Source organism: Aphidius gifuensis, linkage group LG4 (assembly GCF_014905175.1).
Source record: "Aphidius gifuensis isolate YNYX2018 linkage group LG4, ASM1490517v1, whole genome shotgun sequence".
Taxonomy (NCBI): domain Eukaryota; kingdom Metazoa; phylum Arthropoda; class Insecta; order Hymenoptera; family Braconidae; genus Aphidius; species Aphidius gifuensis.
Window position 1 is genome coordinate 2,106,605 of NC_057791.1, and position 27,901 is coordinate 2,134,505.

General features: G+C 24.1%; 4 protein-coding genes across 4 annotated transcripts; all 4 read right to left on the reverse strand.

Moving 5' to 3' along the window:
- Nucleotides 1-12: 12 nt before the first annotated feature.
- Nucleotides 13-27,240, reverse strand: LOC122853706. The gene is made up of 7 exons (XM_044154123.1): nucleotides 26,958-27,240; nucleotides 25,779-25,952; nucleotides 25,399-25,678; nucleotides 25,126-25,300; nucleotides 2,890-4,653; nucleotides 536-2,433; nucleotides 13-139 (listed from the first exon to the last, which is right to left on the reverse strand). The coding sequence occupies exons 1-7, from the start codon at nucleotides 27,087-27,089 to the stop codon at nucleotides 126-128; spliced, it is 4,437 nt and encodes a 1,478-aa protein (XP_044010058.1). The 5' UTR covers nucleotides 27,090-27,240; the 3' UTR covers nucleotides 13-125.
- On the reverse strand, nucleotides 6,591-7,900 carry LOC122854422 (putative zinc finger protein 66). The gene is made up of 3 exons (XM_044155054.1): nucleotides 7,798-7,900; nucleotides 7,041-7,652; nucleotides 6,591-6,725 (listed from the first exon to the last, which is right to left on the reverse strand). Exons 2-3 carry the CDS (start codon nucleotides 7,534-7,536, stop codon nucleotides 6,700-6,702), a joined length of 522 nt encoding a protein of 173 aa, XP_044010989.1. The 5' UTR covers nucleotides 7,537-7,652; nucleotides 7,798-7,900; the 3' UTR covers nucleotides 6,591-6,699.
- Nucleotides 9,151-10,797, reverse strand: LOC122854421 (zinc finger protein 606-like). Its single transcript, XM_044155053.1, has 3 exons — nucleotides 10,681-10,797; nucleotides 9,797-10,524; nucleotides 9,151-9,262 (listed from the first exon to the last, which is right to left on the reverse strand). Exons 2-3 carry the CDS (start codon nucleotides 10,479-10,481, stop codon nucleotides 9,258-9,260), a joined length of 690 nt encoding a protein of 229 aa, XP_044010988.1. The 5' UTR covers nucleotides 10,482-10,524; nucleotides 10,681-10,797; the 3' UTR covers nucleotides 9,151-9,257.
- Nucleotides 10,779-11,815, reverse strand: LOC122854419 (zinc finger protein 239-like). The gene has a single exon (XM_044155051.1). It carries the CDS (start codon nucleotides 11,800-11,802, stop codon nucleotides 10,879-10,881), a length of 924 nt encoding a protein of 307 aa, XP_044010986.1. The 5' UTR covers nucleotides 11,803-11,815; the 3' UTR covers nucleotides 10,779-10,878.
- Nucleotides 27,241-27,901: the final 661 nt, after the last annotated feature.

The window sequence follows — 27,901 nt, forward strand, 5'->3', positions numbered from 1 at the left end:
ACAAATTCTACAATAATATGCTTCATCAACTGTCGAGGCATCATCATCATCTTCTTCTTCTTCTTTAATATTTTGAATGTCAATGAAACTAAAATTTGCTGCTGATACTTGATTGTCCTCTGATTCTATTTTTTTATTCCTAAAAAAAAAAAAAAGAAAATATAAAATATTAGTCAAATATATTAATACAAAACTTACAAAAAAAAAAAAAAAAAAAAAATACATATTATTTCTGAAATTAAATATATTTATTAATATAAAAAAGAAAAAAAATATCTATTTTATCTATATTTAAAGTTTATTTATTTTTTTTATTATAATAACTTTCATTTTTATATGTAAAAAAAAAAAAAAAAAAAAAAAAAAAACAATTGTCATCTTATTATAAAAATATTAATTAACATTACATGAAATTTAATTGCTTGTGATGAATTAATTAATTATAAATTTTAAAAGACGAAATTAATTATTATTATTTTTTAAATTTAATAATTAATTTATATGAATTAGAAAAAAAAAATAAATAATTATTCACTAGCTTCTTCGAGTTGTTCTTCTCCTTCATCATCTCCATCTCCTTCTTCGCCTCTTTCACCTTCTTGCTCTTCTTCTTCTTCTTCCTCTAAATTTTCTACATCATCTTCTTCTTCTTCTTCTTCATCTCCTTCAAATGATTCTTTATTTTGTTCAAGCATTTGTGTAGAAATAAATTTTTCAACAATATCAGCAATTGGCATAACAGGCAATGGTGGATGAGGACCAGGATGAGTTTTACGATGACAAATAAGACCAGGTTTTTGTGTAAATGTTTTTGGACAAAGATCACATCCAAATGCTCTTTGTCCAGTATGAATTAAAACATGTTGACGTAATTGTGATTGTCTGGCAAATTTTTTTTTACATACAGGACAAGAATGTGGTTTGCTACCAGTATGAACAGCCATATGACGTTTATATGAATCTTTTTTAGTAAATGTTTTAGAACAAAGTTCACATGATATTTTTTCTCTTTTTTCATGTTGTGATACCATATGTTGATCAAGATTTTTTTGTGTAACCATTCGTCTTTTACATATTCTACATTCATATTTTGGTTTATAATGTGCCCATTTTTGATGTACATATAATGAACCAGTATTTTGACAAATTTTACCACATACATTACATTTAACTGGTTTTTCTTTATGATGAAATCTAATATGATTTGTTAAATCACCTTTAACTTTAAATTTTTTATCACAATGATTACATTGATGCTGAAATGTATCAGTATGTTTACGTGTATGATGTGATTGTAATGAATGTTTTGAACGACATATAAAATTACATATTGGACATGGAAATTCAAGATTTTGTCCTCTTCTACCAGGTCCAGTTTCATGTTTACGTTCAATATGTGCAGCAAATAAACTTTTTTTTGATGTTCTAAAATCACAAACTGAACATATAAATATACCATTATCTTGTATATATACTTTTTTTTTATGTGTCCATGCAACATGTTTTCTAAATGCAATTTTAGATTCAAATGTATCATCACATAATTTACATTTTAAATGTTTTAATATTTTACGATGACGTAAACGTTTATTATCTTGTATTTTTTCTAATTTATTATTTTTTATTTCATTATTAATACTATCAACATCATCAACATCTTCTTCATTATCATTTTCTTGCTCTTCAACAGATATATATTCTAATAAATCAGATTCATTAATATTTTTTTCTTGATACTGTTCAATGTCATCTTCTTGTGTTGTTTGATAATCTTCATCATAATAATCAGCATCATTAACATCTTCTATATCATCAATTTCTTCATTTTGACTTTCTTCTTCATCATTATTATTTTCAATTGATTCATATTGATCATCTTCATCAATTGAATTATACTGACTACCATTATCATTTTCAGGTGTTATTGTCTCATCAACTTTTAAAATTTTTTTTATTTCTTTGGTATTATTATCATCATCATCATCCTCATTATTATTATTATTTATTTTTTGTAATGTTATTAAATTACCCTCAAAATTAACTTGATATAATTCACCACTTGATGATGCATCTGCACTATTTTCACCATCATATACTTCTCCTTTTAATAATATTGGTTTAACATCTTGAATTTCATCAATTTCATCATCATGATAATTATCAAATTCATTATAATTATAATCATTTATACTCTCATCATCATCACCATCATTATCATCACCACCATCATCATTATCAGTTTGATTATCACTATCATTTTCAGATGGTATATTATTTGTATCAATTGGTTTATCATGTTCTGGCACAAATACATAATATGGCTTACCATCAAATTCTAATATTTGCCATTTTTTCATAACAACTGATGACTGATCAAAGGTAAATAATCCACGTGAATTTCCAGCTTCAATTTCTTTCCTTTTTATATATAATCTGAAACATTAATTTATTTTTTTATTAGATAAATATTTTACATTAATTTATATTATTATAATTTAATTAATTTACAACAATAAAAAATACTTAAATTAGATTTTTTTTTTTTTTTTTTGATTATTTAATTTATTTATACAACTGAAAAAAAAGAGAAAAAAAAAACAAAACAAACACTTTTAAATAAACAGGTAAATATGAGAGGAATATGAAAAATTTAAAAACAATAAAAAATAATTATTAAATACTGTGATACATCAAATTAAATATATATGTTTTTATATATTTGTTTTTTTTTTTTAATTTATTATTAACACATTAATTATTATTATCATTATTAATATTATTTTTAATTATGTTTATTTGTGTATGTCACTTTGTGTAAATTGATTGTAATGTTTAATTTAAATTGTTGTTTTTTTTCTTTTTTTTATATAATATATAATGTTAAATTAATCATCCAAAACATCAGTTAAAAATTGACTGATAAAAACTGGTGGTGCTGCTGGATGATCTCCTGGATGAGTTTTTCTGTGGCATGTTAAACCAGGTTTTTGTGTAAATGATTTACCACAAACAACACCATTAACAACAACATCACATACATATGGTTTAAAATCAGTATGTGTAAGTGCATGTTGACGTAATGCTGTTCTTCTTACAAATTTTTTTTCACATAATTTGCAGGCATATGGTCTTTCACCAGAATGTATTCTCATATGTATTTTTAATACACTTGCTTTATTAAATATTTTTGAACATTGTGGACATTGTGCATGTTCACGATGTTCATGTTGTCTAAACATATGTTCATCTAAATTTTCTTGTGTAACCATACGTCTTTTACATATATTACATTCAAAACTAGCTTTAAAATGTGCAAATTTTTGATGTACAAATAATGAATGACTATTACGACATGTTTTACCACAAACTTCACATATTACTGGTTTTTCAATATGATCAAAACGTACATGATTTGTTAAATCACCTTTAACTTTATATTTTTTATCACATTGATCACATGGAAAATTATATTCATCATTATGTTTACGTGCAATATGTACTTTTAATTCATGTTTACTACGATTACGATAATTACAATTATCCTCTGGACAAGCATATAATTGTTGTAATTTTAATAATTGTTTTGGATCATGTTTATGACGTATATGTGAATATAATGTTGTTTTTTTATTTGTACGATAATTACAAACACTACATGCAAATATTTGTATTTCATCTTTTGTATGTTTTTTTAAATGTGATGCTAATGATGCTTTTTTTAATGATGTAAAATCACAATCAGTACATGAATAAATATTATCATTAGCATGACGATGTTTACGACTAACATGACTATAAAGTGTTGTTTTTTTTTCACATTCAAAATCACATGTATCACATTGATATATTGTTTTTTTATTTGTTTTTTTATCTTTATTTTTTGATTGTTCAATTGATGATGTTGTATCATCATTATCAGCTTGTAAATCTTCATCAAATTCTAGTGATAATAGTTCATCACTTTCAATATTATTACTATTATCAATTGTTTCATCTTTAAAATCTATATCATCTTCAATTTGATATATAATTATATTTTCATCTGGTCCAATTTCTTTATTTGCAATTTCTATATTTATGTTATCATCATATACATCTTCTTCTTCATCATATACAATTTCTTTATTTGCAATTTCTAAATTTATGTTATCATCATATACATCTTCAAATGAATCATCTTCATTCATAGTTTCTTCATTAGACTCTTTATTTACTTCATCATAAGGAAATTCGTCAGAACTTAATTGTGCTAATATTACTCCTTCGTCTTCTTTTTCTTCTTCTACTACTTCTTCATTAATTTCTTCTTCAACTAGTACTTCTTGCTCATCTTCTAATACTTTAATTGATTCATTTTCTTGTTCATTATCTGTTATAGATTCTGTTTTAAGATTTTCGATTTTAATTAATTTGTTTAATACATCTGATTTTGGCAATAAAATTTGAATATTATTTGGAGATGATGGAACAGTTGCAATTACATATGTATTGTAAAATTTTGTTGTATTTGATTGTTCATCATCCATCTTGTGACGTACTTTGTGATCAATTAAATCTTTTTTTGATGAAAATAATATGTCACATTTATCACATGAACGTGGCAAAATTGGCTTCATATCAATGAATCCTTCGATTCCAGGCATTTCAGATAGACTAGAACATAAAAAAACAAAAAAAAAAAATTAATATTATTAACGAACTTTAAATAAAAATAATGTTTAATTTTTTAATCTTATAATTTTATAAATAAATTTATTTAAATAATTAAATATAATTTATTTATAAAAAAAAAAAAATTTCAATTTTAAAAACATATCTTATTTATTATTATTATTATTAGATTTTTTTTTTTTTTTTCAATAGTTACATAATACAATTAAAACATTATTAATATTAAATTGAAATTATTTTTAATTTTTTTCCAACAATTTATAATTTCTGTATTTTTTTTTTTTTTTTTGTTTTCTTTCATTCATTTGGATTTCATTTTTCTTTCGCAGCATTTTGAATGACATCATTTTATTCTAAAAATACAAAAAAATAAATATATTTATTATTATAAATTATTATGTATTTTAATGTGTTAAATAAAATACTCACAACTTTGAAATTCACAAGATTTTTTCGAGCTGAAAAAAGAGATTTTTTAAAAAACACAAAAATCCCATTGATTTTTCATTTGATTTTTCTTTTTTATTGTGAATACAAAAACAAAAATTTTACATTTATATAACTGTGAAAAATTAAATCTATTACAAATAATTATTGATGAAAGTAATACAATATTATTGTAGGTACAACACACTGGGATAAAATAGAAAAAAAAAAACAAAAAAGTTATTAAATTATTTTTTGATTAATATATGTAATTAATTTGTGTAATTAATTAATAAATAAATAATATATATAATTATGTATCGACAATACGTTTTAGGGGTACAGAAGGTGGTGGTACAGCAGCATCATTATGTGCTTTTTTCCAATGATGCATTAATGATGATCTTTGAGTAAATGTTTTTGGACAAACATTACAACTATATGGTTTAACACCTTTATGAGTTAATAAATGTACTCTTAATGTCATAATTGTTGTAAATTTTTTATCACAACCATCAAATGTACATGTAAATGTTTTACCCATATGTACAAATTCATGTTTTTTTAAACCATTTCTTTTTTTAAATTGCATACCACAAATTTCACAAACAAATATTAAATCATGTTGTTTAATATGTGCTTCTAAATTTTCAGCTGTTGTTAATTTTCTATTACATTTTGTACATGGAAATTTTTTTTCTTTATGACGATAATTTTTATGTCCAATTAAAGAATTTCTTGATGGACAAATAAGACCACATATTTCACATGTTTGTGGACCACTTTCATGTATATTTTTAACATGTGTTTCCCAATCTGATTTCATGAAAAATTGTCTTTTACAATAATCACATGAAAATTGTGGATCATTATTTGTACGATGTTTACGATTTTTATGGGTCGTTATTGTTGCTGCATATTTTGTTTCAAATGGACATTGATCACAATAATATATACGTGTTTCACTGTGTTGATTTTTCATATGACTTTTAATAATAGCATGTGTTTTAAATTTTTTATGACAATATTCACATTCAAATGTTTTTGATTTATAATGTTTATACATATGTTGTTTATATCTTTTTGATAATTCAAATGTTATATCACATAATGTACATTCATAAGTTTTTTTATTTTTATGTATTTTTTCAACTTTTTCTTTGTCTTTTTGTTTTTCTTCTGGTTCCCAAACATCATCACTATCAGCATCATCATCATCATCATCATCATCATTGCTGCTATCTTCACTTGATTCTGAATCATTTCTTCTATTATCTGAATTTCTATTAGATATTTTTTTAATTTTTCTAACAGTTAAACTTGATTTTCTATTTGGCATAATACGTCTTTCATTTAATATTTCTAAATCTTCATCAATATCATCATCATCATCAATATCAATTGGTTCTTCTTTTGTCATGTTTTCATTATTTTCAGGTAATTTTGATGTATTTTTAGTACAACTACTACGTAGACTTTTTTTATTTTTATTTATAATAATTGTATCTTCCAGTAGATCATCATTTTTACTTGATTTTTTTTTTCTGCTTTTTTCCAAGTCTGGAACATGGATGATGACCATTGCCGATGGCTTTGATGCACTTAATGGTTGGCCTCTCTTTCTTTTCCTGAACATAATAAAATCAGAAATAATAATTAGCCCTTTAAATGACTTTTTCTTTGACAAAAAAAAAAAAATAAATAAATAAATAACAACTGCGTGACAAATTTATGAAATAAGTGTATCACACAAAAACCAATAAATCAAGATTAAAAAAACAAAAAAAAAAAAAAATTTTTTTTTTTTGTTATAATCTAATTGTATATGTGCCGAATAATATTTATTTAATTTTTCCAAATGTATATGAAAAAAAAAAAGTAAATAAATTAACAATTGGCAATACTTAAAATAATAAATAATTATTGTCACTTGTTGTTTGTACTTTTATCACGAACTCCATGAAGTAAATCAGTTATTTTAATTGGTGGTAATGGTGGTAAATCACCAGGATGTTTTCTTTTACGATGTGACATCATTGGTGATCTTTGTGAAAAATTTTGACCACATATATCACATACATATGGTCTTTCACCAACGTGTCTTAATAAATGTACTTTTTGTGAACTTAAATTTGAAAATGCAACTCCACAAATTGGACATACATGTGATTTTTCTAAATGTATTTTACGATGTTTTGTAAGACCATATTTTGTTTTTAATTGTGCACCACATTCTTCACATATATATTTTGTTTTATGTAATTCCATATGATTTGATAAATTTTTTTTAGTTTTAAAACGTTTATTACAATCTTCACATGAAAAATTTTTAATAATTTCTTTATGTTTATTATAACGATGATATGTTAATGAACTTTTATTATTATATGTTTTACCACAAATATCACATATACATGATTCATTATCATGATCTTTCATATGAGTTGTTAAATCTGATTGTATTTTAAATAATTTACCACAATATTCACATTTTAATTTATAATCATTTGTATGTTTTCTAATATAATGTACTTTAACATATGATTTTGAACGTGCTGAAAAATCACAATTTTCAAAATGACAAAAATATACTGTTGGATTTTCTTCATGTATTTCAATATGTCGTGATAAACCAATTTTTGTTTTAAATGTATTTGAACACATTGAACATTTATGAGGACGTGAATCAGAATGACTCACCATGTGATTTATCAATCCACTATTTTTATTGTAATTTTTATTACAAATATGACATGTATGAATTTTTTTTGTAGTTACTAATTTTTTTTTTAATTGTATTTCAGTCTTATCATCTTCATCATCCTCTTCATTATCATCATCATCATCATCATCATCATCATCCTCATCCTCATCCTCATCATCATCTTCTTCTTCTTCATCATCATCTTCTTCTTCTTCTTCATCATTATCATCATCATCATCATCATCGTCTTCATCATCTTCATCTTCATTTTCTGATGATTCTGATGATTCTGATGAAAGATTATTATCAATCGGTACAGACCTAAAAAAAAATTACAAACAATTGTCAGTACAATATGGCAAATTAATTTGCCAATATATTTAATTGCAATAAAAATCAAACTATAAAAAAAAAACTAAGTAAAACATACCAACAAACAGTAAAAAATAAAAATAACATTGTTATACATTTTTCATTTTTTGGAATAATTAAAATTAATAATTAAACACATACACAATAATTATTTTTTAATCAAAAAGTTCTTATTATTATTTATTATGTTTTAATGTTTTTTTTTTTTTTCTTCTTCAATTAAAACTTTATACATTTGTCAATAAAAATTAAAACAAACAGGTAAACTCGTTTTTTTTTTTTTTTTTTGTTAAAATTTATTCATACTTAACACCTCGTAAAAGTAAATCAATTGAAACTTTTGGAAGAGGTGGTAATACACCAGTATGACTTTTTCTATGACCAATTAAACCTGGTTTTTGTGCAAATGCTTTACCACAAAGTACACCATCAATAATAGCATTACAAATATAAGGTGTTGAGCCACTATGAATTAGAGCATGTTGTTTAAGATGTGTACGTCTTATAAATGTTTTTTCACAAATTTTACAATTATATGGTTTATTACCAGTATGTGTTCTCATATGAGTTCTTAATGTATCAACTTTACCAAATGTTTTATTACATTCAGTACATGTTACTCGAATTTGACGTTGTAATTTTTTTAGTTTTTTTAATTCTTCTAAACGTAATTTTTTTTCTTTTAATGCTTTTAATTTTTTTTCTTGTTCTGTTTGCCATTCATCATCATCTTTTGGTTTACATTTACTCCACCAGCTATTATCATCCTCTTCAGATTCTGATGATAATAATGGATCATTCTTTAATTCAGGTGATGTTTCTTTTTCTTCATCAAAATTTGGTGATAATATTAATTCTTTAATTGGTACCAAGCCAATTTTTGGAATTATTTCATTTTTCATAACTGATCGTGTACGTAATGATGATCTTGGTGAATTTAATATTTTTCCATTTTTACGTCCCCTTGGTGTTGTGGCTGTTGTTGGTGTTGTAGTTTCAACTTTAATTATTTGTTTTGATGAGCCATTTGATCTGCCACAAGTATTGGTTGTTGTTTTTTTTTTTGGACGTCCTCTTTTCTTCTTTATCCTAAACATAATAAAATAAGACAATAATAATAATAATTAATTCATATAAACTCTCGTCTTTTTTTTTTTTTTTTGGGTTACAGTGTTGATGTGAAAAAGAAAAAAAAAACAAAAAAAAAATTTAATAGATGTGATTTCTCCCTTTTTTTTATTATTAAAAATCTTTTCTTTTTTTATTTATTTATAAAATAAAAATATATAAGTATATAAAAATTAATATCGTATCTAACAATCAATATTAAAATTTGAATTTAAAGCATTAATTTAATTTTTTATATATTAATAAAATATTATTTTTAATGTTTATTTAAACTATCAAGATATTGCTTAGCAAGATGTGCAACTCTAGTAACTTCATCAAAAGGTGGAAGTTCACCACTATGACGTTCACGATGTCTTTTACAACTTGTACGTTGAGTAAATAATTCACCACAAATATCACACTTGTATGGTTTAATATTAGCATGTGTTAATATATGTAAATAATAATTTGTAATTGAATAAAATGTTTTATGACATAATTCACATGTCGTACCAGATCTGTGTTCTCTATCACGATGATTAATCAATGCTCTTCTACCAGGAAATATTAAATTACATTCTTTACATTTAAGATTTTTAGAATCTATATGTTTTTTTTTATGTAATTCAAATTTTTTAATTGATGTAAATTTTTGTTGACAATATTCACATGATAATTCAGTCATATCTTTAGCATCTTTTTCATGTTTTTTAATATGACTCTTAATATCATTTACAAATGTTTCACATACATCACATTTTTGAGGTATATGAGCACGTATCATATGTGCTGATAAATCAGATTTAAATTGATAACCTTTATTACAATTATCACATATAAATTTTGGTTTGTTATTATTATGTTTACGTATCATATGAAGATTTAATCCTTCTTGTCGTTTGTATTTTTTTGTACATTTATTACAACTATATAGATCATTTTTAACATGAGTTTTTAAATGTATTGAAAGACTTTTTTTGGTCATAAATATATCATTGCAAGATGAGCAATTGTATGAAGTTTTATGTGCTATATTTTTGTGGCTTGTAAATTCTTCAGTTTTAACTAATTGATTGTCACCAAGAGGATCAACTTGGGGTCGTAACATTGTTATATTTCTAGCTACTTCTTGATCACCCATTATAAGTGATGCTGATTTATCACCATCTGAATTACAAACAACAACAACTCTATACATTGTTGTTGTTGTTGCTGCTGCTGATATGTTTTTAATAATAATTCTGAAACAAAAAATAATAATAAAAAAAAAATTAATAAAAATAAATAGCAATTTACAAACAATTCAAAATAATACATAAATTTTTTTTGACTTTATATTTAATAAAAGAAAAAGAAAAAATTATATTAAATTAAAAATTTTTTTTTTTTTTACTTACGTAGTATAAGCTGACAGAGAACTCCCATGATGAATTTGCTAAAAAAACTTATAATAAAAAAGAATTTAAAATTGAATCATTAAAATGAAAAAATTGTTTACAATTTAAATTTTATTTAATAGATTAATACATGAATTGATTATTATTGAAAAAAAAGAACAAAACAAAACAATATTTAAATAAAGAAAAAAAAATAATTTAAAGACAATAAGTTTTTTGATGAGCAGTTAAATTTCCTCGACAAGAAAATCCACGTTTACATCTTTCACAAACATAAGGACGTTCACCAGTATGTCTACGTCGATGAATAGTAAGTGTTGTTTTTTGAGAAAATGTTTTTGAACAAACATCACATTTATATGGTTTTTCACCAGTATGAGTACGTATATGTAAAAGTAAATTTGCCGAGACAGAAAAACCTTTACCACAAGTATGACATATATATGGTTTTTCACCAGTATGTATACGTCTATGTTTTTTTAAATGTTCACTACTACTCAATGATTTACCACAAAAATCACAAAGATATGATTTTGTTGGATTATGACTTTCTAAATGTCTTTTTAGTGAACGACTTGATGATAAAATATTACCACAAATATTACAAGTTGTGTTTTTTACTTTTTTACTTCTAGGATGAATTTCACGAAGATGTTCTAATAATTCCATTTTTGAATTAAATGAATCATCACAATATTCACATATTAGATCATCATGAGGAATATGATCTTGTAAATGATTTCTATATTTTTGTATATGATCAAAAGTTTCATTACATGTCTCACATTTATATTCATTATTTTTTAATATATGAAAATTAATCATGTGTTGATTTAATATTTTATTATTACGAAATACTCGATCACACTCTTTACATGTGTTATTTAATTTTTCATCATTGTGAGTCAACATGTGAGTGTCAAGTGTTTGCTTATTTTCAAATAATTCACGACACATTGAACAAAAATAAGCTAATGGAAAATCTTCTTGATTCAAATCTGAATCAATTATTATTATTTCTTCAATTTTTTTTTTTTTTTTCAATATATCTTCTTCTACATCAATAATTGAAATACTTTTAGATTTTCTTCTTCTTACTTCTCTAATGTTTCCAGGTATCATATTTTCATTTAATCTGAAATTTAAAATTCAATGTTAGTCAAAATTTATTTGTTTTAATTTATTTTTTTTTCTCAAAAACTATTTCACTATTTATCACACAACACTATATTTTTTAATTTTTTGTTATTCATTTTCATAACATAAACTAAAATACTAATTTTATTTTTAAATATTTACATTTGTAAAATGATTAAAATTCAAAATCAATTATCAATTTTTAAGACATATCAGCATAAAGACTTTTATTAATGAAACAATTGAATACAAATTGAACAAATGAAGAAAGAAAAAAAAAATTGAAAACCTAAGAAATTAATTTTGATGAGAAAAAAAAACAAACAAAAAAAGGTCGATGTAGTTGTCGATGATTATCTATGAACTTTGGCATGTCCATTAAGAAGAGCTCTTGATACAAAATTTTTTTCACAATATGAACACTCATATGGTCGTTCACCAGTATGATATCTTTTGTGTATGACAAGTGAAGAACGTTGTGTAAATGATTTATTACATGTATCACAAGAATATGGTCTTTCTCCAGTATGTGTACGTTGATGAGTTACTAATGTACCACGTTTATGAAATGTATGACCACAAACATCACATACATATGGTTTATCACCTCTATGTAAACGTAAATGATCTTGTAATGATGCATTTGATGATATATATTTACCACAAATATCACATTTAAATTTTTTTCTTTGACCAGTATGATTACCAATATGTGCTATTAATGATCTTTTTGATAAAAATGATTTATCACAATCATTACAATAATATAACATTGGTTTATAATTTGGATCATGTTTTTTCATATGACGTACTAAACTATGATTATTTGGATATGAATTTTGACATGTTGTACATACATGTTCTCTTGCACCATGTTTAACATTCATATGTGCATGATGTTCAGCTTTTGTTACAAAACCTTTATTACAATGTTCACAATGTAATGTAAAATTTTCAAAATGACGACGACGATGTACTTCTAATGCTGCTTTTTGTATAAATGCACGTTGACATACTTCACATACATATTTACGTTCTTTTGCATGAATTTTATTATGTATTGCTAATGTACATGAACGTTTAAATGTTTTATCACATACTTTACATTTATAAGGACGAGCATCACTGTGTGTTACTAAATGAGTCTTTAAAAGTTTTAATGATGGAAATTTTTTTTTACATGTTGAACATTCATGACAATTTATAATGCTTTCTTTTTTAATTATATTTTGTGTATTATCTATTTTTGATGGATTATTAATATTCAAAGATTTTATATTAACTAATTTTAATTTTTTTTGATTTATTAATTTTGTTATATTAACAACTTTGACAGGAGCTCCACTTGTTTTTGATGTTATATTTTCTGGTAAATAAATTATAACACTTGCTTGATTAGGTGGCTTTGTTATTACTGGTTTTTCTAATTTTTGAAGACTCCTATTAACTTTTGATTTATCCTCCTTTGTTGAAGACAACACTTTTTGAACAGATCTGAAAAAAATTTAATAAAATTTTTGTCAGATGACGCTTATTTTATTTTAATATAAAACTTAAATTATTTTTTTAATTTATTATTAATCTGTAAATATATATAATATTTATCTGAAAATTAAAATATATATTTTTTACAGGGACAAACCAAGCAGAATACATACCGTTAATTAATCTGCTTTATAAATATTTTTATAATTTTATTTATTCAATAGGATAGCAGTCTAATTTTTATCAAATAAAAGACAATAATTTATATGAATTTCATTTTTATTTAATACGATTTGTTTAAAAAAAAAATTTTTTTAATTAATTTTTATGATGAGCTTTTTTGTGTGAATTAAGTGAACTTTGTTGGGTAAAACGTTTATGGCATATTTGACATTCAAATGGTTTTTCACCAGTATGAGTTCTACTATGTATTATTAAATATTTATTAACACTAAATGATTTACCACAAACAGTACAAAGATGTGGTTTTTCACCACTATGTAAACGCATATGTACTCGTAAATAATTTTGACTTGACATAACTTTAGAACATATATTACATGGATATTGATTATCACCATTGTGAATTTTTAAATGTGTTTTTAATGCTGATTTCCAATAACTTTTAAAATCACAAATTGAACAATTAAATATTTCACGTTCACCATGAGTTTTCATATGTGTATTTAAATATGCTGAGCTTGCATATGATTGTTTACAAATTGTACATATAAATTGTTTTTCTTGTGTATGTGTTACAATATGTCTTTGTAATGTTTGATTTGTATAAAAACCTTTTTTACATATATCACAAAAAAATATATATTCTTTATTATGTTTTTTTTTATGTAATTGTAAATCATAATTTGATACTTTTGATGTACCACATATATCACAAATAAAACGTTTATTATGTTGTTTCATATGAATTTTTAAAAATTCATTTGTCTTGAAACATTTATTACATATTTCACATGGATATGGTGTTTCTTTTGTGTGTAATTTAATTATATGTTTTTTTAAACTTTTCATTGTTGTAAAAATTTTCTTACATATATCACATTCACCTTGAAAATTTGTTACTTTATTACTTGTTTTATTTCTACTTTTTGATGATAATTTTTTACTTCTATTTTTTTTAATATTTAGTTTTTTAATTGTACTTGTTGAATCATCAATTAAATGTTTGTTTTCTTCAACAATATCTAAATCTGTTTCTTCTATATCAACACTGCCTAAAATATATTCATCTGAGCTGATATCATCAATACTTTCATCATCATTAAATGTAGTATCTTGTTGAAAAAATTTGTCAATTATTTCACTGTTGTTATTACTACAACTAGTGCCAATTGTTGTTGATTGTTGTTTTGAATAAATCTCATCCGTTGCCCTAATTGACCTGAAAATAATAAATTTTATTAATTCAGAAAATTGTTTATTTTCTGATTTTAATTAACTGCATACCTCTCTACTTGAAATAAATAAATTATTTAATTGTTAATATTCTTTTTATAAATCGATATTCTTCATTGGTGAATTCATTGCTTGTTTTTGTTGATGAATTAATCAAGGTATAGAATTAAAAGAAAATAATAATAATTTAATTTGATACCAATCATTTGGCAAACAAAACTGTAACATTTTTTTTTATTTAATTTTCTTTACATAGAAAAAAAAAAAAACGAGTCAACTCTCAGAGTCGTAATCAAAATTATACATCAAGTGTAATTTTTTTTTTTTTTTAAATCCTTAACAACTCTATCTTATGTCAAGAATAACAATCACATTTTTTGTTTTTTAACTTCTTTTTTAGTTGATTTACAACATGATAATACTTGAGTATAATTTTTTGTTATGTTAAGTCTAATTTAATATTTAGAAAATAAAAAACGATAATGTAAATTTTTATGAAAAATTAAGTTAAAGAAAAATAATATACCAAAAAGTTATGTAATATTAAATATAAATATTTTTTAAATTTGTTTTAAACAAATATTAATAAACGAAAAAAAAAAAAAACATATTACGAATGAGCTTGATAGACATTAGACTATTGTTCATTTGATTTATCATCACGTGAGTGACTAAGCATATGGTTATTAAGATATTTTTTCGTTACAAATTTACGACTGCAAATGAAACACATTTCAGTTTTTTTACCATCATGAATTTTCATATGATTGCTCATATAAGAACGATTCAATACTTTATAACAAATACTACATGGTATTCTAATGTCATTTGCATGTGACCACATGTGTTCTTTGTAACCATGTTCATAATATGTTTTAAAATGACATTCAATACATGTATATTTTTTATTTGCAGTTGGCATTTGATGACATCTCATTGTATGATTTTTTAAATAAACAAAGTTACTAAATTTTTTTTTACACAATAAACAATCGTAACAATAACGAAAACGTTGATATACATTACTTGTTTGGCTTTCAGATAATGGAATTACTTTTCTTGTATGTGAAAAAAATTCACAATCATTATTAACGTGATTTGATTCATGATGATTATCAAGTTCAATTTGATCTTTAACACGAAAATTACAAATATAACAAATAAATGGATCATCTTTAAATGTAATACGACGTTTTTTAGTATGATTAATTTTATCATCGTTAAATAATGATTTTCTTTTTTTAGATGTTTTTTTAGCTGGTGTATTTTCAGCAGTACAATCATCAACTGTTTCATGGGTCAATAAATCTATGTCACTGGAAAAGCTTAAATTGCAAGTTTTACATGAATTTGATTTTTGTTTTTTTGAGGAAGATGAATTTTTTTCAATTGTGTTGTTGTTTGTACTCATTGATGAATCCAAAGTTGAACTGTTTAACTCTGAAGATGATACATCTTCTTGGCTGACATCATTAACCCTGAAATTATAAAAATTTGAATGTTGAAGAGAGATCTTTCTATTATCATTATTTTCACTTTCGATAAACTGATAGAAATTTTAAGAAATAATTTAAGAAAAAAATTATATTGTTGATGATTTTAAATGATTATAATTTTTTTTTTTTTTTTTTTGTCTTCATTGATACCTTTGGGATATATATTAACAAAAAAATTGAATTATAATTTTGTTTTATTGAAAAGTATATAATGTACCTTTATTATTATTAAATATAAATTTATTACATATATATTTTTTTTTATTTTTGATAATTGATACTACTTATTGCCTGAGAAAATTCATCGACAATTTAATTTACATTTTATAAATTTTTCAAATTTTTTTTTTTTTTTTTTTTTTTTCAATTAAACTATTGTATATAAAATAAAATAAAAATTGCACTTATACGTTCGAGTTACCTATGATAGAACAAAACATTTGTCATATCAAAATGATTTAATTATATATATATTTTCTTATTTTTCATGGAATGTGTTAGGCTTTGTGTACGAACTACTTTGACACTTATTATTATCGTCAATTTTTAAAAAATGCACCATTTAATTACATTGCAATTGTATTTGTCACATAATTATTATATTAATATTTGCCACTACGTTTAACTAAGGCACAAATTCAACTAATTATTTCATAATTATTATTTTTTTCCAATCAAAATTAATCAAAACAAATCTCAATAATTCCACATTTACATATAATTTTTTTTTCTATTTTTATATACAAAAAAATAAAACAATCAATTATTCTCAAAAAAAATTATCAACGAAATACATTTACACTTGTGCTTGAATTTTATCATAAGACAAAACGAAAAAAAATAATAAAATTTAATAAAAAATACTGAAAAGTAAATTTGTCAGTAAAAAATTTTTTCAATTTCTTATTTATAACTATTTTATATTAGGCTCGGATAGGAAGAAAATTAAAAAAATTATTTAATAATTATCACGTGAATTATTAGTCAACAATGACGGACGGTTATGTATTTCATTTCAGTACTCAACGCGGCATTAGTATTTTTTTTAAATCTATTATTTATTATTAATATAAAAAATTAATATCAGCTGCTCGCGTAAAAATTAATTAGAACAATGTGTCGAGTAATTAAAAACATTAATTGTCATTATTGTTTTTTTTTTCTGCTATTTTATAAATGAGCTTGAAAAATTATAAATTGTGCTTTATTTTTATAATAAATTGTTCGTTTTTTTTTAAATTCTGTATTTGTGTAAAGATTTTCGAAGCTTTTGAATATTTATTTATTTATTTTATACTATTATAATTATTAATATTATAATTATCATTTAATTAGGCACGATACTAACAGTCATAATAAGACATTTAAGTTTTATCAAAAATTATATATAAAAATTAATAATAAACTATTTATCATAATTTTATATGAAAAAATGAGATGTTTTTTTTTTTTTTTTCACGTTTGGCATTTACAAACATTTAATTGTCTTATCTACCTTTATAAAAATTTTAGGCACTTATTTTTATTAACATTTATAAACATAATTGTTTTTTTTTTTTAATTTCTAGAAAAAAATTTACAATTCATACTAGAAGTATAAAAATAAAAAAATCTATATAAAAAAAAAAATTTAAGAAAAAAATACAAATTTAAAATAAAAAAAAAACGGCAAGAATATTATTGAATTAATATAAGAATACTTGGATTAAAGAAGAAGCTTTATATAAAGCTACCTGAGAAGAAAAAAAAAAAATAAGAAAAATAAAAAAAAAAATAGTATTATTTGAGTATTATTAATATTTAACTTGGCAATAAAACAATAGTATCTAGTCCCTCTGTATGTGATTGATTTTGTAATTCATCATGTCCAATAACATCATCTTGTAATTCTTCAAATTGCATACTATCAAGATTTTGTTCAGACGTTATAAGTTCAGAAGGTATTTGTTCTTGTTGTCTGGCATTTTGTTTAGCATGAGTTTTTAAATGACTATTTAACATTGTTTTTGATGCAAATGATTTATAACAATATGGACAAGGATATGGTCTATCACCAGTATGTCCACGTAAATGTACAACTAATGTTGTTCTTTGTGTAAAACGTTTTTCACAATGTGTACATTTATGTGGTCTTTCACCAGTATGTGTACGTCTATGTACACTTAAATAATTTTGTGATATAAATGCTTTATTACAAAGATCACAAACATGAGGTTTTTCACCAGTATGTTTTCTAACATGTACTGTTAAATATGTTTTACTTGATACTGATTTATTACAAATATGACATACATATTCATTTTGTGGTCCAGCATTTGAATGTGTACGCATATGTACAAGTAATACTTGTTTACGTGAAAATCTTTTATTACATAATTCACAAAGATGTTTTTTTTGTGGTGGTACATAATCTGGTTGATGAAGTTTTGCATGAAGACGAAGACCTTGTCTATATCTAAATGTTGCTGGACATAAATTACATTCAAATGGTTTATCACCAGAATGTAATTGTTGATGTTCTTCATAACTATCACGTGTATAAAAAATTTTATTACATTCATCACAATTTAATATATATTCTTGTTCAATTTCTTTTTCATTATTTAATTGTTTGTTATTTAATAATGTATAGCTACAATCATTTAATTTATTATTATCATTAACTGGACTTGAACAATGTACTTGTAATTGATGATTTTTTAATAGTGTTGTTGTTGAAAAACTACGTCCACAATGTTCACAAACATATATTGCATTTTCATTATCATCATCAATATTATTATCAAAATCACCATTATAAAAGTCATCATCATCATCATCGTCATCATCATCATCTTCTTCCTCAACAACACCACCACCATTATTATCTTCTACTTCTTCTTCATCGATATCATCATTATCATTATCAATATCTGTTTGTTTAATAATATTCATTTCAATATTATGAGCTTGCAGTGATTCATGACTTTTAATATGTTGTGATAATTCTAATTCATTGATGAAACCCTCATCACATAATTCACAATGAATTAATGATGATATTTGTTGATTATGAACAATATCATCTATTGTTTCGATTTTTGGAATGTGAAGACCACCACCAGTGATCATGATTAATTCCGTGCTACCCTCCACTAATACCTTCATATCATCGACGTTGCACTCGCTTGACGACAGCATTGCGAGTTTTGGAATAAAATATCTGGAAATAAGAGACACAAGGGAATCAATTCAACCTGTCAATATTTCCGATGCATCAGTTACTTTTTATTTTTTATCATTTATTCTGGCTCTAGTTTTAATATTTGAAGTACAATGAAAATTAATAAGAGTTAAAAAAATATAAAAAAAACAAAAAAATAAGGGAGCTCTTTTGACCTCTATGTTGATTTTCATTTGGGGATATAACCTGAAGCTATTTCAAATAAATTTGTCGTTGCTAAAAAACTTGGGTAACTTAAAACACATTGTGTATAAAAAAAAAAAAAAAAGGGAAAATAAAAAAATACATTATATGTTAGCGAAGTGTCATTGACCGTCTTTCTTTGGCACCAAAGTATGTAAGACAGCATGTAGAGTTACAATACAAAAAAAAAAAAATAAAAAATACAAATCGATTTAAACGATGAAAACGCGTTACGCAAGCGCAACTATATAAAAGAAAAACTCGTGGAATAAAAAACATCTGTTTTGTGACGCGAATTATAATCGATAGCTAATTTATAAAATTATATTCCTCTTCATCTTGTATTTTTTTTTTTACTTCAGCTATTCCTGAAAATGTACAAAAGCACAATACAGAAAAAAAATTAATACCAATGACAGATAATAATAATAAATTTATTTTTCAACTAATATTATTATTTTTTATCATTGTGAAAAATAAAATAATAATAATTTTACAAATTTTAATTTTTATGTGTATCTAGTGAGCTGAAGGTTTAACTCTTACCTTTTTTTTTTTTATTATTAATATTAAAAAATGTATTTCATTTGGCAACAGCTGAAAAGTGTCAATAAATTTATAAGAAATTTATTCAACTAAATATACGTTTTGTAAATAAAAAAAAATTGAAAAAAAAAAAATTATAAATTACAGTTACCAATAATTTACACGTATTAACGTCGATAACAAGTTTTTTTTTTTTTTTTTAATTCTGAGCTAAATATGTATCACCTGTTTGATATTGTTTTTTTTGCTTTAAAATTATTTGCCACTTTGACAACACAATTACTATGTTTATGATAGAAAAAAATTATCTATTGTATTATTTTTTTTTTGCTAGTAAAGTTATTGCAAATGTGAATACAGAAAATATCGAAAAATAGTACCTCTATAAATATAATCAAGGCACATTGAATTTTTTCTTTTTTTGATTTTTAAATTACATTCGTAAACACGAATATTTAAGGCACAATATTGGCTCTGGTGTATAAAATACACCAGATAATATTAATAATTATTATTTAAAATTAACACAAATATATTTATATATATTAAAAATTTCTAAATATGCTTTGCAAAATTTTTACAAAAATAAAGCTCAGGTATATTTATTTTTCAATTAAAATTTACTCTAAAATCAACAGGTTAATTTAATAATTAAAAAAAAAAAAAAACAACCTTTTAATGCATTCAATAAAACTAAATAAAAAAAAAGACTAAACAAAAATGAACAGCCTGTTGATATATCAAGTCATAAAAATTGTAATAATTTACGAAAAAAACCTGAGCAATATTAATTAAAATAATCAACATTTTAAAAATAATAAAAAATAAAAAACTACTAGCCATTTATTCTACCTCAATTAAATTGGCATTATATTGCATAATAAATAACCTACAACAATACTCAACAATTATCACAGCAACAACAATAGAAATTGATATTAAAAAAAAAAAAAAAAAAAAAACCAATAAATTAATGTTTTTTCATGTGATTGAGCATAATAGTACGCGTAACAAATCCCTTTCCACAAAGAGTACAAGTATAAGGACGTTCACCAGTATGATAACGTCTATGTACTGTCAATGTTGATGCTTGAGTAAATGATTTACCACACATTGAACATAAATAAGGTCTTTCACCAGTATGTATACGCTGATGAACAACATAATATTTACGATGTGTAAAACCTTTTCCACAAACATCACAAACAAGTGGACGTAAACGATGTACTGCTTTGTGGCTTGTTAATGATTCAATTGTTAAAAATTGTTTTGTACAAGAATCACATGGATATGATACTGCTGTATCTAATTGTTTATTTGCATCAATACTTTGATCAAATGCTGTTATTGTTGTTGTTGAATTTAAATGATTATTATTTGTTATATTTTGAGCAATTGTTGTTGTATTATTAATAATTGTTTTATGAGTTTTAGCATGATGATTATAAAGTGTTCTTGTTTCAAAACGCATTGGACAACGTGGACAAACATATGGTTTATCTTGTCCATTTGTATGCATTTTTTTATGACGTTCAAGTAATGTTTTATAACGAAAACTTGCATGACATATATCACAACGAAATGGTTGTTCATTATTTGTTGTTATAATATCAATTGTTTGTTGTTGATTTGTTTGTATTTGTTGATGACTAACTTCATGCATTTTTAAATGACTTAATGCTTGAAATAAACGTCCACAAAGTGTACAAGAATATTTAAGTACACTTTGTGTTTGTATAATATCAATACCACCATCATTATGATTATTACGTTCATCATTTGTATTATTATTTTGATGACACATACGAATGTGATTATTTAATTTTGTTATATTACGAAAATTAATACCACAATGTGGACATTGTTGTGATTCAACATGTATATCAATGTGTTGAATTGTTGATAATGTTGTTGCTTGTTCAAGGGATATTAAAGAATTTGAAAGTGAGGTATGATGATACGGAGATGATGTTGGTAATACATGCTGAATGGTTGGGGACAGCATTGGATAGTTGGTGAAGATACTGGGCTGAATCATGCTACAATAGCTGGTGTATGATCCATCACCAGTCTCAGGTGATGGTGAAAGTATTTGACGCAGCATTCCTGATAAGCCACCGAAGCTATCACCTTCCCTGCAATTTACACAAAACACCTATGCACACACTGACTACTTTTATCCTTGGGTAGACGTTTTAATAATTACTTTTTTTTTTTTTTTTTTTCAAGCTGATTTTAAAAACGTCAATGAGACAATGATTATTGCGAAGTGGTCGTGCAAGGTGCTATATGCATTGCTGAGACGGTTGATTATTATTTAATAATAATAAAATTAATTAGACAAACATTAATAAATAACAACAAAAAATAATAATAAATATATTGCGATAAAAAAAATTGCAATTAATACTAACCCGTAAATATAATTTGGTTTATCAATTTTAATTGCATATAAAAAATAAAAAATTAAAAAAAAAAGAAATAATGGGTCTCTCACCTTCTTGTAAATAGAACTTCTTTTATTTCTTCTCTTCTCTTCAGGAACCTCAATGAAATTCATAATCTTCTTTTCACTTTTATATACATATATATTTTTTTTTATATAAATAAAAAAAAAAAAACTAAAATAACATTTGCTTTGATAGAAATTATTTTCTATTTCTTCAGAGCAATATTATTCAATAGAAAAAAAAATTGAGTCACTGTACCGGCGCTAAAAAATTGCAGCCATGTAATCAGTAATCATAAAAATAAAATTTATAAAAAATAAGTAACAAGAAATAAAATTGGATTGGGTAACGAGTGTGTTTTTAAAAAATGTCAAAGGATTATAATCATGTTAAATATATAAATATTATAACAAAGTAAAAAGAAGTTAAATATTGAAGAGAAGGAAAGCATAATTGGTTTTTAAAAAAAATGCAACGAATCAGTAAACATTCAGCAGCAGCAAGTTTATCCAAAATAGATTGCAAAAGGCAAATCCTTTACTGGATTTAGTCATGGTCAAAGGTAGAAAAATAATCACGTTTTATTCACGAACTGCGCTTGCTGAGTAAACCGGTTCGTCAAACTAAAATACCAACCATCCATCCCCTTCGTACTTCTCTCATTTTACTTCAACAAAGACCTTTGTTTAATAAAAAAAAAAATTATAATATTCAACAAAAGCACGCTCTTTAAAACAACTAATCAAATTAAAAAAATACAAAAATTTCGATATTAAAAAAGAGCTTTGTAAATGAAAAAAAAAACAGCTCTTTTTTAACAAAAAAAAAAAAAAAAAAAATTTGTAAATCAATCAACGAAAATATAAAATGCGTACAAGCGCACTTAAAAAAAAAAATAAAAGATAATTGGTTTGTTTTATAATCAAGATAAAATTTTAAAATAATATATTAATTTTTTGATGATTAATACTCGCCTTTAGAGTAAATAAAAACAGCTTGTTCCTCTTGAAATGTTGAAGTGTCTTCCAATTCCAGTTGTCTTGAATTGTTGATGATTTATATGAGCACTTTCTTTTCAATCTCTCAATTAACTCAATTGTATTTGTCTTTTATTAATCCCATTATTTTCTTTCTTTTATTTTTTTTTATTGCAACAGCTCATACATTGCCACCGATTCAAGCAAATAATATATATTTTTCTTGATAATAATTATTAAATATTCAATCAAAATTTCGCTTTTTATAATAAATAAATTGTTTTTTTTTTTTTTTTTTAAACCAAGTTTATCGCAGTAATTCAAAGCAACCGAATTCATTGTTTAGATAAAAAATAATAAAATTAAGAATGTAGATTTTTTTTGTCAAAAATATATATGCATATATTTTTTAATATAAATATATTATAATGGTTATATTGGAGGTCATTCATTTATTGGCAAACCGAACGTAACATACGAATTTATAAAATATATATCGATCGTAAGCTGAATTGTTTGACCAGCTCTAGTCGAGTGCGGCAATAGTGCCTTCACGTAAGCGTGGGAATATTATATCGACACAAGATACATTATTTATAACATGGACAGGTGAATTTAGTTGCAAAAAAAAAACTTTATTTAATATTTAAATATCAATAATAATACTGACAAGTAACTTTAAATAGTTATTTATAAAAATTCAAAATAAATTATTTAAAAATTTTTTTCAAAGATAAAATTTTCCTGTCCATTAGGCAACATTTATGATGCGACAAACGTTGAAATCGATATGTATTTTTTTTTTTTATTTTAAATGCATATTTTATAACTTAATAATATGTGAATAAAGCATGTGAATATTATCAGGTGATATTTATTTTAATTTAAAATATTAAATTAATTTCAACGTTCTCGAATTCATGCTTTTTGTTTATCAACATTTATGACAATATCAAAGAGACACATCCAGCAATTTGTATTTTAATAATTTCTATTGTATTATTAATTCTTTAAAATAGTTTAAAAATGTTAAATAAAATTTTAATATTCAATTTAATGACTTGATAAATATTAAAATACAAATTGTTGGATGAAAGAAGCCAAAGATGGTTGTGGTGTGTGTGAACACTTACCTGCCTCAAGGCATCAATCTCAAATAATTATTTTGTTATCAAAAAAAGAACTCAACTAAATCAATTGTTGAATTTAAATTATAATATCTAATTCAACCACTGCAAATTTATTTTTAAAATATGAAAAAAAATCTAATATTACTACGTTAATTGTTAATTTTTGTTTCGATTGTTTCGAATAATTTATATTTAAATAAACAAATGGTATCATTAATAATAGTAAATTTAAAACAGCAAATAAATTTAAAAATAAAAAAAATAAATAATTATACCAAGTGGTTGAATGTGTAAGGTGAATAATAATGTATGTAATAACCACAACATAGTTTAATAGCATCTTTGGCTTTTGTAGAACAAAAGTAAATATAAAATAATAAAACATGAAACAATGAAACTCACCCTGACTTGGGATCTCCATCAGTTGATTGTCCAGCAAGAAATTGTCCATCTGGAATATCACCAGATTTTTGTTGAAGACCAGATGGTCCAGCTTCTTCACAAGGAATTGAGACATTAACAAATGCTGGCTCAATGGTTCTGTTTGAATCGTGTATTTCTTCTTTGACAGAAAGTTCTGTTGAATAAAATTCAAATAAAAAAATAATTAATAATTATGAATGAAAATAAAAATAACAATGGCAACATGTAGCAATAGAAAATTAATTATTTTACCTTCATTTTGTCCCATGTCATCATCACCACCACAATGATCATCATCAGAATCATCCATATTTTTAGAGTTATTTTGTTGTTGAGCAGCTGTGTTTGATTGCATTGACTGAGCATTTGTGTTGTTTGTGTAATTAATTGTCATTTGAGTTTGATTTTGTTGAATCATCATTGGCATTTCTAGTCCTATTGATTCCATCATGTTCATATCAATGTTATTTTGGTGTTGTTCATTTGTTTGTTGCATTACATTTCCATCAAGTCTGTTGTTAGATGATTGATCCTGATAAACAAATCAAATGAATATTATAACAATGTAACAAGCCAAAAAATAAAAGCATAAAAAAAATTATTTTTGTTGCATCAACAATTAATTTACATACCTGATTAATTACTGCAGATACATATGTTTGTTTGTCATTCAAATCAACTCCACCAATCCATTCTAACAATTGTTTTTCAGCATTTGTCGTTGTGTTACAAAATTGATAAAATAATTCAATTTTTTGTACACACTCGTTGCATATTTTTTTTGGCAATTTATCATCTCTGGTCACCTAAATTACAACATAATAAATAAATAATTAATATTCCAATTTCATTCATAATAAAATTTTATACATAAAGAAAAGTATTTCTGTATTTTTAGTAAACCAAAAAAAACAAAAACGTTATGAAGAGAAAAAAAAAATCACAGTTCTTTGTTGGTGGAAAAAAAAAGGATGCGTTCAAGGTAATGGTGAGAAAGGAAACAAGAGAACAGGCCAACAAGAAACAAAAGGGTTGTCATGCTTGAAAGACTACAAATTGAAACAAATAAAATTATTTTATTTACTGTAATAAAATAATAATAATAATAAATATGTAGACCAAATGTTAACGAATTCTCGTCAATTAGAATTGATTTACTAAAATTAGAATAAATTTTTCTTTCAATACTTGAAAATTCTGTAAGCAGAAATTTTTCTCTGCTTGAATTTCATTGTAAAATATTTTATTTCGTTATACCAGGAACTGTCATAAAATCATCATGTTATTGGGATAAAAATATTGACCAACAGAAAAAAAAAAAAAAAAAAAAGACTGCTGTGCCACAGAAGGACAAAAGAAAGTAATTGTAAATAATAATAATAGTAATAATACTTGAAAAACGACATAGCCATAGATTGAAATATACAAAAATAATAAAACAAAAAAATCAGCAATAATTAAAAAAAATAAAAGCGCGGCAAAATGATGAAAAATATAATGCCCTTAGGCGTCTTGATGAAACGAGCGAAATGACGCCATGCTTGTTAAAAAGACAAATAGCACATTGACGCGAAAAAAAAAAATAAAAAATAATAACATAAAAGAAATTTTAATAGAAAAAAAAATTGATTAAATAATAATCATGATAATTACAGCTAGCCAAGTATGTGTGGTAGAATAAATTAAGTAAAATATGAGAGAGAAAGAGTGGATAAAAAATATGTATAAAAAAAAAAAAAAAAAAGAGAGAGAAATGAATGTTCAAGATGGCGGTTTTAGGGAGTATAATGGCTGTGGCGTAGTTGACTTACCTTGACCGGCAGGCAGGCAGCGATTTTAAGAAATATTTGTCTGCCATCACCTTCGCCATCAAATATTGGCACAAAAGCGCTTTCTTTAACAAGGCACAATCGGCACAAATCTAAATAATCGATTGATGACATTTTATAGCCGTTTAATAAATGCCAATTCGATAAAACACCAAGCCTCGCCCGTTGGACGCTAATTTATTATCTTTTTTTTTTTTTTTATTTATCAGTAAGAACACACAGGCACAGAGAGATTGTTCACTGCACAACGCCGACTGCTTGGTGTTTCTCGATGAACTGTGCAACTCGGGTAAGTTCGTTTTAGTTCGTTGTAATTCGGCTTCTTTATTGATTGCACCGACGCCAAGTGGGGAAAGAGAGAGATAAGAATAGACTTCTTGTATGAGAACAAATGAAAAAAAAGATGTAAGGATATCCGTTGGATTAAAGAGAGACAGATTTCCGTTGAACTCGTCGACCAATGAAAATAAAGAACCACTTTCTACTTTTCTCTCTTTGATTGTAAATAAATAATTTAATAGCGAGATGACAGAAAAAAATTAGATTATCATTTTATGGAATTAATTTATTTTATAAAATTGATTATTTATTATTTATTATTATTAATAATTGCAATTAATTATTATTATTGTTTATTTATTGACAAAATAATAGTCGGTCATTTTTTAGCTAGATGGCGCAATTTTTTTTATTGATAATTATGAATTTTCCTTTATCGACCGAATTCAAAATGGCCGCGGTATTGTTACAGTGGAAATGACACTCGTGACTTTATAGACTTGTTGTTGTAATAATGATTGTTAAACAATTATAAATTATTGTTGAATCGATTAATTAAATTATTCTGAACAGAATGTAATATAAATTATTGTAAAGTTTTGTAAATTTTGACCAATAATAATGGACATGTCAATGGCGTTGGAGCT